Source organism: Panthera onca, chromosome B4, assembly GCF_046562875.1.
Source record: "Panthera onca isolate mPanOnc1 chromosome B4, mPanOnc1 haplotype 2, whole genome shotgun sequence".
NCBI lineage: Eukaryota > Metazoa > Chordata > Mammalia > Carnivora > Felidae > Panthera > Panthera onca.
Genome location: NC_138345.1, coordinates 78,797,763 through 78,812,364, shown reverse-complemented (window position 1 = coordinate 78,812,364; position 14,602 = coordinate 78,797,763). Strand labels below are relative to the sequence as shown.

At 54.6% G+C, this 14,602-nt stretch overlaps 1 protein-coding gene across 1 annotated transcript; it reads left to right on the top strand.

The window, feature by feature from the left end:
* The first annotated feature begins 3,279 nt into the window (after nucleotides 1-3,279).
* Nucleotides 3,280-11,665, top strand: KRT78 (keratin 78). The gene is made up of 9 exons (XM_060657514.2): nucleotides 3,280-3,819; nucleotides 4,246-4,460; nucleotides 5,505-5,565; nucleotides 6,042-6,137; nucleotides 7,216-7,380; nucleotides 7,735-7,860; nucleotides 10,622-10,842; nucleotides 11,120-11,154; nucleotides 11,236-11,665. Exons 1-9 carry the CDS (start codon nucleotides 3,454-3,456, stop codon nucleotides 11,505-11,507), a joined length of 1,557 nt encoding a protein of 518 aa, XP_060513497.1. The 5' UTR covers nucleotides 3,280-3,453; the 3' UTR covers nucleotides 11,508-11,665.
* The last annotated feature ends 2,937 nt before the right edge of the window (nucleotides 11,666-14,602 follow it).

Below are 14,602 nucleotides of genomic sequence, written 5' to 3'. Positions count from 1 at the left end.
GTAACCGTGACCATAATTGTGACCCATCAGAGCCTTCACACTCCCGGGTTTGGTGTGAAGTCTGTGATTTGAGCTGTTTGTCCTTTGGCTGCTGCATGAATTGAGACCTCTCTGTGCACCTTTGTGTACAGGAGCAGATCGCTCAGGCCGTGAGGGCCTCGCATTCAAATCTCCAAACTGCATCAGCATTCTCTCCATCACTGAATGATTGTTTATTTATTTATTTATTTCAAAAAATTTTTTTAATGTTTATTTATTTTTGAGAGAGAGAGAGAAACAGAGTACGAGTGGGGAGGGGCAGAGAGAGAGTGAGACACAGAATCCGGAGCAGGCTCCAGGCTCCGAGCTGTCAGCACAGAGGCCCACGCGGGGCTCAAACCCACCAACTGCAAGATCATGACCTGAGCTGAAGTCGGACGCTCAACCGACTGAGCCACCCAGGCGCCCCTACTTATTTATTTATTTATTTATTTATTTTTGATTTCTCGATTTTGATTTTATTTTTTTAAAATTGTTTTTAATGTTTATTTAATTTTGAGAGAGAGAGAGAGAGAGAGAGAGAGAGAGACTGAGTGTGAGTGGGGGAGAGGCAGAGAGAGACATAGAATCCAAAGCAGGCTCCAGGCTCTAAGCTGTCAGCACAGAGCCCGAGCCCAATGTGGGGCTCGAACTCACAGACCATGAGCTCATGACCTGAGCTGAAGTCGGGTGCTTAACTGACTGAGCCACCCAGGCGCCCCTTATTATTATTTTTAATGGAAGGAAACAGCAGCATTTGAGAACCGGGGCGATTCAAGAAGGTCCTTGGGTGTGACAGTCACGGATAAGGACTCATGTCTTAAAACAAATACTTATTGGTGCCTAGCATATGCCAGACTTTGAGCTGGATAGAGTGGTGGACAAGTTATGACCAAGGGCTTAGAGGGTTGCTCCATGGGACGGTGGCCTGAGCTGAGTGGTGGTCCTGGCTCCAGCCTGATCAGCTGTGTGTGTGGCCTTGAGCAAAAGTCACTCAGATCATGGAGTGATGGGTCAAAGTAGGCTTAGAGGTCATCTGGTGCCATCTCTTAGGTTACCCAAGGGTGCACAAGGGTGCACCCTATGGGGCTTGAGTCTTTAGTCAAAGCAGGCTTAGAGGTCATCTGGTGCCATCTCTTAGGTTACCCAAGGGTGCCCTACACCCTATGGGGCCTGAGTCTTTAAGTGTAAAATGGGGGCATTGGTCAGATGCCCTTGAAGTTCACTCTGGCTTTACTATTCTATAACATTACAAATATGAGGAAGTTCTAGGGAGGTGGATTTGGTGCCATCCCACCGTGATCTCTGTCTTCCACCCTTAATACCAGGGGGAGGGGTGGTAGAGTCCAGTTCACAGAGATGTTTCTCAAACACATTCACGGAGCCTGGAAGGCAGGCATCTGGCTTTCCTTGTTGCTGCAAGGCGGTCCCCAGGGGGGAGGGTTTGGAGGTGAGTCCTCAGTGGGATTCAGCCCATTTCCTGGATTCTCTTTCTAGACCCCAGAGTTGCTCCCCGCTGCCTCCCTCTCCATGGCACACTCGGATTTCCTGCTGGGATCTTTTCACTCTTCTTCTCTTCCTCACCTGGCCCCTTAGCGCTTTGATCTCCTTTGTTCTCCCCACCGAAGGCCCCACTACTTCTTCCCCTTGAGGTCATCTGTGGTTCAGCTTCATTCAGGGGTGTGCCAAGTGGGGCGAGAAGAAGGAGGAAGGGGCTTCTAATCCTCTGGAGGGAGGGGAGACTTGCTCACTGTTGTCTGGCCTGCGGGTAGGGCAGCCACAGGATGGTTCACATTGCTAGGACTGACTTCCTCATAGCATGTCCCTTGAGTGTTCATTATGCCGAGTCCCTGCTTATTCTTGCTTTGAGTTGCATTATCAAAGGCACAGTATCCTAGTATCAGGGGCCATCTGGCTCTAGGAGCAGGTGGGGGGTGGGGAGAAAGAATTGCCCTCCCGCCATATAAAGAAGGAACTTCAGAAATTTCTAAAAATCCGAGCTGTCCAATGCTGCTCACCAGCAGTGGAGGAGCTTCAGGGAGCTTCAGAGGTGGTGGCTGGATGCCCCCTACCAGGTGTCCTGGACCTGGTGGGAGGCTCACGGAATACCAGAGGGCAGACACAGAATCTATCCTGGGGGAAGCCCCGGACTCCCGTGTCTGCTCCCAGTACCCCAAGGGAGTATTTTTCTTTTTCTTCTTATTTTTTTATTTTTTATTAAAAAAATTTTTTTTTTAACGTTTATTTATTTTTGAGACAGAGAGAGGCAGAGCATGAACGGGGGAGGGGCTGAGAGAGAGGGAGACACAGAATCAGAAGCAGGCTCCAGGCTCCGAGCCATCAGCCCAGAGCCGTCAGCCCAGAGCCGTCAGCCCAGAGCCCGACGCAGGGCTCAAACTCACGGACCGTGAGATCATGACCTGAGCCGAAGTCGGACGCTTAACCGACTGAGCCACCCAGGTGCCCCTCTTCTTATTTTTTTAATATGAAATTTATTGTCAAATTGGTTTCCATACAACACCCAGTGCTCATCCCAACAGGTGCCCTCCTCAATGCCCATCACCCACTTTCCCCGGGAGTATTTTTCTAAATGCATATTTTACTTCAGAGCCTAGGTGCCTCTGATCTGTAAGCTGATATACTCAGTGTGTGACCCAAGTGGATGGGCCTGGGCTGCGTGCCTGTGGAAGGAGCGGGGACACAGGCTGGGCTTGGAAATGTGCCACTTGCCCAGATCCTGGATGGAGATGCCTGGTTGGAGTGGGGTGGCGCCTCATGGATGATTGCTGGGTTGAGCAAGAGGAGGGACTTGGACACCCTGTTTTTCAGTTTCATTTCCAAATCCTGGAGCGTCTTTCAGCCAACGATGACAATAACACCTCTATTAACCTCGTAGTTTCTCCTACTGCCACCAAACGCCTTCCTTCTCCAATTATTGTAGGTAGATTCTCCCTCGAGAAGCTTCACTCTCTTCTGTCCAGTGTCTCCTGGGCACTCAGATGCTCCATCTGAACCCCGTCTCTCCTTTCCCACCCCCCCATCTCCTTCTCTGGGAAGCCTTCCTTGAATGACCCACAGTGACTGCTTGGGGCCATCGCTCCCACCCCCAGCCCTGGGGTCCAGGTCTCGGGCTGCTTCCTTGTCTTTGGGACAGGCCCAGCTCTCCTGCTGGTCTGGGAGCTCCGAGGGCAGGGTCCGGGCCTCCTTCTCCCTTGGGCTCTGCACGTGTTGGGCCCCTGTTCTCCAGCCGTGTCGGAATAGGTCAGCTGGAGCCAGTGACAGATACAGTCAGGCCAAGAACATCTTGCTCCCCAAGGCCCAGCCCAGGCATGGGAGGGGATAAAAGTCTCGTGCTGGGGCCTCGGGGCAGGAACTCACACACTTCGATTATTGTCCGTCTGTCTGCCTGCAGCTGTGTGACCTTCCGTCTCTACCATGTCTCACCCCTCCTGCCAGGCCCAGAGGGGCTTCAGTGCTCGCTCGGCCTGCTCTCCTCACTCTGGGGGCTGTGGCAGAGGCAGCTTCAGTAGCAGGAGCTTCGGTTCTTTTGGGGGGCGCAGGGGGGGCTTTCGTGGGAGGGCCTGGGCATCAGGGGGAAGGCTAGGGGTGTGGCTTGGGGAGGGCCGCTGTGGGCCTGGGCTTTCCCTGTGCCCTCCGGGGGGCATCCGGGAAGTGACCATCGACCACAGTCTGCTGACCCCCTTGAAGATTGAGATTGACTCCCAGTTCCAGGCGGTGCGGACTCAGGAGACCCAAGCGATCAGGACCCTCAACAACCAGTTTGCTTCCTTCATTGACAAGGTGAGGGTCAACTCGGCTAAGCCCCTCTTTCTGGGCCTCCCTTGGAGGAACTGTCCTCCGTGGATTTGGGAATGGAGAAGTTTCCTTGGCTGCCAGTTTTCTAATCACTTCTGCAGTGAGGAAGTCCTTCCAGTGGTTTAACTGCAGTCCTGATTAGGCTGAGGCCCTGCTGTTCTATGGTTGGGGCACAGGGACAGAGAACAGTTGTTCAGCAGTGGGAAGCCCCTCCCCTGTTAGCCATCGTGATCATTTTGATGTGCTCAGAGCCTCATGCGAGGGCGTGAGGCTGCCCCTGCCCAGGCTGGATTTGGGAGGTAGGGGAAAGGGGGGCTAAGTGGTGGTGGGGGGTTCCTGGGGCTTGACTTTCCAGAGCCTGTGGCCAGGGAGTCCTACCGGAGCCTCAGGGACCCTCTGTTTGTGCTGCAGGTGCGGTTCCTGGAGCAGCAGAACAAGGTCCTGGAGACTAAGTGGCACTTGCTACAGCAGCAGGGGGTAAGCGACAGTCCCCAGGGCCTGGAGTCTTTCTTCGAGGCCTATGTGGCCCAGCTCAAGAGGTGGCTGGAGCAGCTCCAGAGAGAACGAGGGGCCCTGGATGCCGAGCTGAAGTTTTGCCAGGACCAGGAGGAGGAGTATAAGGCCAAGTAGGCAAACCCCAGTGCCCCCGGGGGCCCGGGTGGGGTCCAGGAGGATTTGGATCGGGGCTGTTGGTTGGAGGGTCTCCCACATGCTGAGCTCCCAGAGACACATGGGTGGCCTCCCTTCTGTATCCCAAGCCCTCTGATTCTCAGGGTGCCCCGCTGTCACAGGTAAGGAGGCCCCACAGTGCCTGATGCCCAGGTCTAGAGAGCCTCAGTTCCAATAGATCCAGCTACAAGGGCCACGTGTCCGGTCAGGGGCCTGGGAGGGGCCTGTTTAAACAATGCCGCAGTGGGTTTTTCCTCGATAAATCCTGTTGAGCAAGCTGTGGGCTAAAATGACTCAGATGTTCTCTGGTCTCGGTAGTGGAAGGGAATCCATTTAGGGGGACCATCCCCAGGCTTGTGGCATGATTCACAGCTGGGCTGTGTTTCTGGGCTTCCCACCTAGGTCACCTGGTGGTGTGGAGAGAGCCCTGGACTAACCAGAGGCTTGGGTTTGGCGACTGTGAGCAAGGGGTAGCTGTGTGGCCTTTTACCTTTGCCGGCCTCAGTTCCTTACCTGTAGGTTGGGAACATGTCACCTGCCCTTCTCATCTCCCAGAGCCATTGGGAGGATGGCTTGTGAGGCGGGGTGGGTCCTGCAAAGAGCCCAGGATGGGACCGGGAGAGCTGGTCTTAGATCTGCTCGCGCCACCTAATTATCTACGACTTGGGCAAAGTCACGTGATCTCCCTGACACAATCCAAAATGTCCCCTTCACATGACGATTGTGAGTAGTGAGGAGAGGTGTGGGAATGTGCCTTATAGACGTGAAGGAAAGTGGCCTCATGTGGTCAGGTGGACACGGGCTGAAAGAGTGGAGAGGGTCATAGCCAGATTGTGACAATGACCTCCTGATAGGGAAGGTAGGGGAGCTGGCTGGTTATGTGTCCTGCTTGGAAGCATCTAAAGGCAAGAGGGGCCTTTTCTGGGAGGTTGTGCTTGGAGGAGGGGCATGGGTTCTGATCTCACCACCTCAGGCATTGTCCTTCTGTACGTATTTGACAGGTATGAGCAGGAGGCCTACAGGCACGCCACACTTGAGAATGACTTTGTGGTCCTAAAAAAGGTGAGGGGGGGGTGTCCAGCTGCTTCCTGCAGATCCTGAGCACCCACCATGCACCTTTAAAGCCCAATTCAGGGCTGGGAGGGCAGGGGGTGGGAATCCTAATGCAGCACATGATCTCATGCAGCCTGTAGGGGGCCCCAGGGAAATGAGACATCTATGTAGACAGAGGGACCCCAGGACAAGATCGGATGGAAGGACTGCATGATGAGCTCTGGGTGTCACTGTGGGAGAGGGTGGGGAGGGAGTGGAAGAAGCAGAACTGGTTGAGAGTAATCCGGGAAGGCTTCCTGAAGGCAGTGTGGGTCAGTGTCAGGCAAAAGGGAGAACAGGGTGGGGCGGGGTTGGAGGAGGAAGGAGTGGGTCTGTGGGGAGAGCTGTGGATGAGTATTGGGCAGTGTGCGACCAGAATTCCTGAGCCAGAGTGGGACCCACAAGCAGGAAGTGGGAGTACATGGCTTCTGTCTTCCTGTCCCCAGGATGCGGATGGGGTTTTCCTGAGCAGGATGGAGCTAGAAGGCACACTGGAGTCTCTGCAAGGGTACTTCTGCTTCTTGAGGCATCTGTATGAAGAAGTGAGGATCCACCAATGCAGGGTGGTGGTCTGCTGAGGGCAGGTGGGAGTGAGGGGAGGGGATGGGGCCGGCAGGCTCCCTGGCCACAGTGGGAGTGGCCAGGAGGCGAAGCCTGGTTAGGGTGACTTGGATCCAGTCATGCAGACATTTGACAAGCAAATACTGAGAATGTACTGTGTGGATTGCTAGGTCCTAGAGATGCACTAGTCAATAACCAGACACAAATCAACGCCTGCTTTCTGTTGGGAGATAGGCAATAAACAATAGACCTACTAAAGAAGTAAATTGTAGAGTATGTTAGAACGTGATCAGTGCTATGACCAACAGGAAAAATCAGAGCAGGGAAAGGGGGCTTAGGAAGGTGGGGAGGGGGTAAGGCAGGTGGCAATTTCAGATAGGGTAATTTTTTTTTTTTACGTTTACTTTTTTTGGTAGACCGAGAGAGACAGAGCACAGGTGGGGGAGGGGCAGGGAGAGAGGGAGACACAAAATCTGAAACAGGCTCCAGGCTCTGAGCTGTCAGCACAGAGCCTGATGCAGGGCTCAAACTCACAAACCATGAGATCATGACCTGAGCCGAAGTCGGACGCTTACCCGACTGAGCCACCCAGGCACCCTGAGGGGCCTTATTTGTAAGACAAAGTTTGAGAGAAGATTAGAAGGCTGGTGGGGAAGTTAACCAGGCAGGTGGAACCGGGGAATTGCAGGTGGAGCACAGGGCCCCCAGTGGAGCACTGGTACCTTTGTGGAAATGAAGAGGCTGTGGGGGTTGGAGCAGAAGGAGTGAGAGGGAGGCAGGTGTGATAAGAAGTCAGGCAGTGATGGGGACCAGGCGATTTCGAGCTTGCAGGACATTTACCTTTAATGTCCATGCTGCAAGAGTCATCAGACATCACCTCCTACAACCCTCCTTTTCAGGAGAGGAGACAACAGAGGGCATGCTCAGCACCACCCAGGGGAATGAGGGCTGCCCCCTGACGGAGTGTGGGCAGAAGTCAGGCATCCTGACAACCTGCCCGGGACTCCAAGGGGGAAAGGGAGCAGGGGCGGGTGGACACTGAGTCAGTCTTCCCTGCAGGAGCTGAACCAGCTCCAGACCCAGGCCAGCGACACGTCCGTGGTGCTGTCCATGGACAACAACCGCTGCTTGGACTTCAGTGACATCATCACTGAGGTCCGTGCCCGGTACGAGGAGATTGCCCGGAACAGCAAAGCCGAGGCCGAGATGCTGTACCAGACCAAGGTGCCAGGGCCAGGGGGCAGCACCGGGCTGGAAAGGGCTGTGTCTCCATGCCCATGCCCCAGGGTGGTCGTCCCCCTCGGTCCCCTTGGGGCAGTTCTGATAACCTCCCTGGGGCTCCAGGGCTGGGTGGGCATGGCCACTTCCCCTCTCCAGGAGGGGGACAGTGAGGGAAACCAGGGGACACCAGCCCAGACTGGCGTGGGCTCATCCCACCGTGTCCTGCCTTCAGCGTTTCACCTGCATTCCGAGTGAGGATGCGAGGAGGTGAAGAATTGGGGACACGATGTTTCTCATGGTCTTGGGGTCAAAGGTGAAAGTTCTCTCAACTAATGGTGTCACCTCTGTCCCCCTCAGTACCAGGAGCTTCAGGCGTCCGCCCAGCTTCACGGGGATAGCATGAAGGAAACCAAAGTCCAGATTTCTCAGTTGCAGCAGGCGAGTCAGAGGCTGCAAAGTCAGATTGAGAACCTCAAGAAGCAGGTAAGGCTTCCAGAGCTCCCCAGGCCCTCCCGGTACTCTCTTGGTGCCAGGGTCACTGCTAGGTTTGTGTCCAGGTTTGAGTACTGGCTGAAGCTTTGGATAATTTGGGTGGAGAGAACCTCAAGCCCCATTTCGGAGGATTTTGACCTCCCTCTGAATTCAAGCCTGTGTGTGTTTTGCACTGAACAACTCCAGGGGGCGCTGCTCGCACTGCCTTTCATGGCCAGGTGTACATTTGGCTTTTGGCTCCTTGGGGGAGAGTGTTAATCTGTCTGTTTTCTAGTCTTTTCGTTTGAGTCTTACTCCTCAAGCCCAGCGGAGACTCTAAGGCTAGGTGCTGACTTTCTGGGTCCCGCATTGGGGAGTGTGAAAGTCAGGAATTCAGGGGGCAGGTGAGATGGGCAGTGGAATGGGGGTGCATGGGGGGGCGAGCCCTCCGTAGGCAGATGCTTTAGATGCTTTGTGTGGGTTGGAGGTGATGCTGTAGGTGCCTGGTGTGGGCTGGCAGGGGGAGAGGGAGAGGGCAGCAAGGAGAGAGACATGGTTTCCTGCTAGTCCCGGAGACCTCACTTCTAGACGTGAAGGATTACAGACTCTTCAGCTCTCAGTATCTTTGCACCCACTTTCCCCAAACCCGAAGAATCGGTTTTGGGATCAGCAGAGGGTTGAGAGCCGAGACAACAGATCAGGCGGGCTCCTCACGCACTTCAGCTTGGCAAGCAGGGCACGTGTGACCCGTCCACTCCCCGGTGGGGCCCCCCTGGGAAAGCCCTTGGAGCTCAGGCCATTCAAAGCCCAGACACAGTCTCCACCCATCCTCACCTGCTCTCCTGTGGGATGTGATTCAGGACCTGAGATGAAGGTGACCAGGTCCTATCGTTCAATTTGCTGCCAGTGTTTTGTCCATAGATTTGAATTCCTTGCTTGTGAATGCCTCGGCAATGTCTGTTAAAATGCAGATCCCTGGGCCTCTGTCAGACTGAGGGAATCAGTATCTAAGGGCAGAGCCCAGACACTTTCTAAGCTCAGTTCGTTCACCAGGGTGACTGAGGGTGCGGAGCCTCAGCCCAGCAGCCAGTACTTAGGAGTGCTACTCTGTCCCCACATCTGGGACCCACAGCTTCTGCCACACAGCAAGGTGCCTGTCCTGTGAGAATCCCTCTTGGGAATTCTTCCCGCCCGGCCCCATTTTCCTGCACACACATGGTGGACTGGATATCCTTGTGCCAGACCTAGGGCAGAGCCCCGCGGTCTAGGACCAGACATCAGCTGTCCGGGGTTAGGGTCCCAGTTCTGCCCCTCACCACTTTTCTGAACCTCAGTTTTTTCATCTGTAGGATAGAGATGATATTTCCCAACAACAAGGTGCTTGTGAATAGAATACAAAAGAAAAGAAAAGAATAGAAAAACATGAATAGAATAGAATAGAATAGAATAGAATAGAATAGAATGGAATGAGACTACACTGGGACTAGAATAATGAGAGCCTTTAGGGAATGCCTTCTTTCCTGACCCAAACAGGAAGGTAAACCCACTGGATGGCAGATTAGATAGAGAAGTTGTTCCCCTTCTGGGAGTTTTCTATCAGATCAGAGAGGTAAGCACAGAGAGTGTATTTCTCAAACCCCAAACTGAGGCACATGGTTTGATATATAGTAAAACCTTGGCTTGCAAGTAACTTGTTCTGCGAGCGTTCCGCAAGGTGAGCAAACATTTCTAATATGTTTTAACTTGACAAACGAGCGATGTCTGGCAATACGAGTAGTATGTGACACTGAACGTCACATGATCACAACTGAGCCAATGGTTCTTGAAATTCGCTTTGATATAGGAGTGCTTTGGATTACAAGCATGGTTCCGGAATGAATTACACTCCCATACCAAGGTTTTACTGTACTTTGATAACAGGACAAAGTGTTTGAAATGGGGCTGTTCTCAAACCATCAAGGATGGTGGTCACCCTCAAGATGAGACTTGTAGATACTGCTCCATACAGGACAGGAAGGGCATTAAGTGCCTGGGTAGAGCTACAGTGCCTCGGGTAAGGAGCTAAGGGGCAGGAGTGGGAAGAAGTAGGGGAAGATCATCGGAGGAGGTGAGACAGGAAGCAGATGAGTTTACTGTGGCTGCCGTAACAAAGTACCACCAACTTGGAGGCTTGAAAACACCAGACCGTGTATTCTCTCAGTTCTGGAGACTAGAGGCATGCCATCGGGTGTTAGCAGGTGCGCTCCCTCTGAAGGAGCTCGGCAGGGGAATCCTTCCTCGCCTTTTCCTAGCCTCTGGCGGCCCTGGGACTCCTGGGCATTCCTTGTCTTACGGTTGCATCACTCCAGTCCCTGCTTCCGTTGTCACATGGCGTCATCTCTCTGTGCTTGTCTCCGTGTTCTCTTGTCTTTTTTTAGGGACACAACTCATTGGATTTAGGGCTCATCTTGCATGCAGGATGCTACCATCTTGTGGTCCTTAATGCATTACGTTTGCAAAGACCCTCTTTCCAAATAAGACCACAGTCTGAAGTTCTGGGTGGACATGACATTTTTTGGGGACACTATTCGACCCACTCGGGGAGTTAAGGAAGCAGAAGAGGCAATGCGCTCCCTTAGGATGAGAGCAACGGGGAAGTGGGGGTGACCATGGATACTTTGAGCGCTTGAGATTGTGGTCTACCCTGGGCTTTAAGCTCCATCCACAGCAGGTGACTTGGGAGGCTGTATTGGGCTTGCAGCCAGTTTCTCCCTCATTTCTACACCCATCCCAGAATGCCGACCTGCAGGCCACCATCGCTGATGCTGAGCAGCGTGGGGACCTGGCCCTGAAGGACGCCCAGGCCAAGCTGGACGAGCTGGAGGCTGCTCTGAGAGCGGCCAAGCAGGACCTGGCCCGGATGCTGCGGGAGTACCAGGAGCTCATGGGCATGAAGCTGGCCCTTGATGTGGAGATCGCCACCTACCGCAGGCTCCTGGAGGCCGAGGAGTGCAGGTGGGGGGCCTGGGAACTCAGCCGAGGGGGCAGAGGGGGATGGACTGCCACTGCAATGCTCTCCTTGCTGAGGGGGATTCTGAGATTTCCTGGCACTCTGAGCCACTAAGGGCAACCTATTCTGCTGGGGAGCGGGGAGGCAGGGATTTAAAACCAGGACTGTGGGTTTCATCTGCTGATCGGGTATGTGAGCTGCTCCAAGAAGCTAAAAAGCATGAGGGAATGCATTCTTTGCAGCCCTTCTTAGCATTTCCTTCTCTTGTCCTTTCTCCATCAGGATGTCTGGGGAATGCATCAGCCAGGTCACTGTCTGTGAGTATCAGAGGACTTGGGGAGAGGGGTCCCCGTGGGGAGCTGAGGACCCTGCCGTGACTCTGGCGCATTTCTTGGCAGCTGTAGGGGGAGGCAGCACCATCGTATCTGGAGGAGCTGGTGGTGACCTGGGGGGCGCTTGTGGACTCAGAGTTGGGAAAGGCAGCTTTGGGTCTGGCTGCTCCAGCATCGTGACCGGAGGCTCCAGCGTCACCCTGGGCTCTGGGCAGGGCCCGGTTTGGGGCCCCTGCTCTGTGTCCGGCTCCGGCTTCAGCTCTGGCTCCAGCTCCGGCGGCCACACCATCCTGAAGAAGACGGTGGAGTCAAGTCTGAAGACGTCTGTCACATACTGAGTGACCTGGCAGCCGCTTGCTCCCCTTGCCTTCCAGAACCTTCTAAGCCCAGTTCCCACCTCCACTGCCCTTCCTGGCCAGCTCTGTGTCCCTTGCCCACAGCCTGAGCCAGCTCACAGGGGACTCTGCACAAATCAATAAAATCATGCCTGCCCGCTGTTCCGAGTGTTTGCCCAGTCTCCCTTACTCTGCATACTGACCCACATCTCCTTTGCCTGCTGTTCACCCCAGGCCAAGTCCACAGCACCCTGTCCTCTAGCCAGCCAGCCTCATCCTCTCCTCCTCGCTGCCCTCAGGAGGAGCTGGGAAACCCCTGATGGGCTTGGCCAGCCAAATATTGTCCTTTGTGGGGAGGGGAGAGGCCTGAGGACCACTGACCAGAGCCTGCGGGCTGGAATCACGGGCCAACCTGCCTACTCCTCTTCCCCTGTCTCTGGACCGTTTCTCTAGCTCTTCTGTGACATGAAGCAGCACCCACTTCTCCCTGAGGGGGCGTCTTCCCTTCTCTCTCTCTCCTCTCCCACTCTTTCCCTCTCACAAATTCTACTGAGTGTAAACCATACTCGAGGCACTGTGCCAGGACTGGGCTATGCTGGCAGGCTGGATCAATCCCAGCCTGCCCTCCTAATGGGTTCAGTCTCTCTCTCTCTCTTTGAGTAAATTCTATGCCCAATGTGGGGCTCAAACTCATGACCCCAAGATCAAGAGTCACATGCTCCATAGATGGAGCCAGCCAGGCGCCCCCGGGGTTCAGCATCTTCCCCGTCCCCTTCAGTTTCTGGGTTCTCCAACATAACCCCTCCCACCCATGAGAGCCAGATCGTCCTTCCAGAGGCCTTGGTTACCAGGGCCAGAGGCCAGCCTCCTGTAGCTAATTCAGACAGCCTCTGTTGGGGGATGGGGGTTTCTGGTGAAGTTCCCTCTGTGTCCTGCCCCTTTGTACAGTCTCCTCCAGGGACACGCTGGCTCCAGCTCCATCCGAGGTAGCAAGCTGGGTCCTGTTGCCTCAGCCCCACCTCATCTCTGAGCTTTAACCTGGCCCTTCTCCTGGACAGCAGTGCCCCCAGGAGATTAACAATTCAGCAGCGATGCTAAGCACTAGCTTTAAACAGGTGATCCAAGGGCATTTAGAGGGGAGGCTGAAGGGCAGAGATGAAGGTGCCCTGTGGCGGTGTGCAGTCTCTCTGCCACTCCCTCTGGCAATTCAGCTCGGCCCCCAGGCTTGCACCTCACCCAGTAAAACAGAAGCAGGCCTGCTGCCCAGCCCACGCTCTCCGCAGAAGGCAACCTGGGAAATATCGATCACTGTTTGGGAATATCCAACGGGCATCCCACCCCTCATCCCAATCAGCTCATTGGGGGGCTCCCTCCAGCCCTCTGCTCTGCTCCCTGGGATGTCCTTCATTCCCTCCATCTCTGCTGATGTTTCAGTATCTCTTCTTGCTTGTTCCCTGGTAAATTGGCTGTACTCCTGACTGAACACAGCCCCTCATCCCTGTTCTTCCTTCTTCCCATGTCTGCACCGGATTTTTCTCCTCCTGGAAACCTTCTCTAATTCCCTCGGTCTGAATGCGCCAGACCCTTTCTGTCCCTGGCCCAGCCTGGCTGTACCCGTAGCTATCCTTGGCTCTGTCTCTGTCTGGTTCTTGCCTGGGACCCAGGTTTTCCCATTAGCCTGGGACCCGTGGGCAAGTTCTTCTCCTGCACCCAGGATGGGGACCAGCTGCTTGGCTTGTGCAGGGGGGCTCTGGTGGGCACTTGGGACTGAAACTCAGCCCGTCCCCTTACCTCTTGACTCTCATCCCACCACCGGGCCTGTCTGAACATGAGACTGTAAAAGTCTTCTTCCCTCTTCAGTGGGAAGCTCTGCAGGAGGCCAGGAGTGTGGGCATCAGGGCCAGGTGCTAAGAGGGTGGGGAGGGTCACCTTCTCCACCCGGGCCCCTACCCCAGCAGCCCGTCGGCTCCTGCACGGCTCCTCTTGTTTCCTCCCTCCCCATGTGGCTAACACCAAACTCCATGGTCTTGGCCACAGGAAGTCAGGCCATTCCCCACCCCCCGTCCCAGTTTTAAGGGGAGGTCAGCCCTTTTCTCAGACCTGTGGATCTCTCCATCAAAAATGTCTGAGAAGGAAGCTTTTGAGCCTTCTTTAAGGGAGACGGGGGTTGGGGGTACACGGCTCAGGAGCCAGGATTCCTGGGCTTGCGTCCCAGCTCTGCCACTTACTAGTGGTGTGACTTTGACCAAGCTGTGGAACCTCTCCAGTTTCCTCATCCGTGGAAAGAGATTAATAACAGCGCTTACCTCACAGGGCTGGCGGAGGGGCGTGCCATTTGGCGTCCCAGCAGGAAACGAAATTCACCCAAAAGGTCGGCTAAATGGACTTTAATGAAAGGGGTACCTATGGAGGTGTGGGCGTGGCTAAGGACACAGAAAGGATGGAGGGGCCAGAGGCTGGGAGCAGTGGGAAGCCACTGCCATCCCCAGAAGTAGCGAGGCTAGTGGTTTGTCCAGGACTGAGCCTTTTTCCAAGACGTGGGGCTTTCAGTGCTAAATAAGGACAATCCTGGAAGAACCAGGGTGAGGAGGCCACCCAGTGTAGAGCCGAAAGACAGGAGGAAGGAGTGACAGATGAGACAGGAGCAGGGACTTTTGGGGGGATCACTTGGAAGAAGCCGTAATCATGGAAGAGGCTGGGGAGAAATACCAGTCCTCCCTTCCTCTCCCAGATCTCCTACTGATCCCCCCCTCCTGCCCCCATCCCCTCTGCCTTGGCCAACCCACCTGGAAGCCGGAGAGCAAGGGAGCAACCTACAGGGGTCTAGAAGGTGGATGACTGATCTGGGGCAGGAAGGAGGTGGACGGAGCCTACCCATCATGGACGTGAGACGTGTTACTGCACTGATGTGTCTGCCACGTAGGAAGTGCTCAGTAAATGCTGATTATAAGAACCATTGCTGTTAGTTTAGAAAGTCCTATCCCTGTATGAGGGCTCCCAAGGGCAGCAAGTGTTTTCTTTACCCTGTACCTTTCCTTTTTTTTTTCTTTTTAAAGTTTGTTTATTTATTTTGAGGGGCATCTGGGTAGCTCAGTCGG

Excerpts from the sequence above, each read along its gene's own strand:
- KRT78 (XM_060657514.2), top strand. The coding sequence starts at position 3,454 with ATGTCTCACCCCTCCTGCCAGGCCCAGAGGGGCTTCAGTGCTCGCTCG. Across the intron at positions 7,381-7,734 it reads AGATGCTGTACCAGACCAAG|TACCAGGAGCTTCAGGCGTC; the intron begins GTGCCAGGGCCA and ends TGTCCCCCTCAG. Across the intron at positions 7,861-10,621 it reads TTGAGAACCTCAAGAAGCAG|AATGCCGACCTGCAGGCCAC; the intron begins GTAAGGCTTCCA and ends CACCCATCCCAG.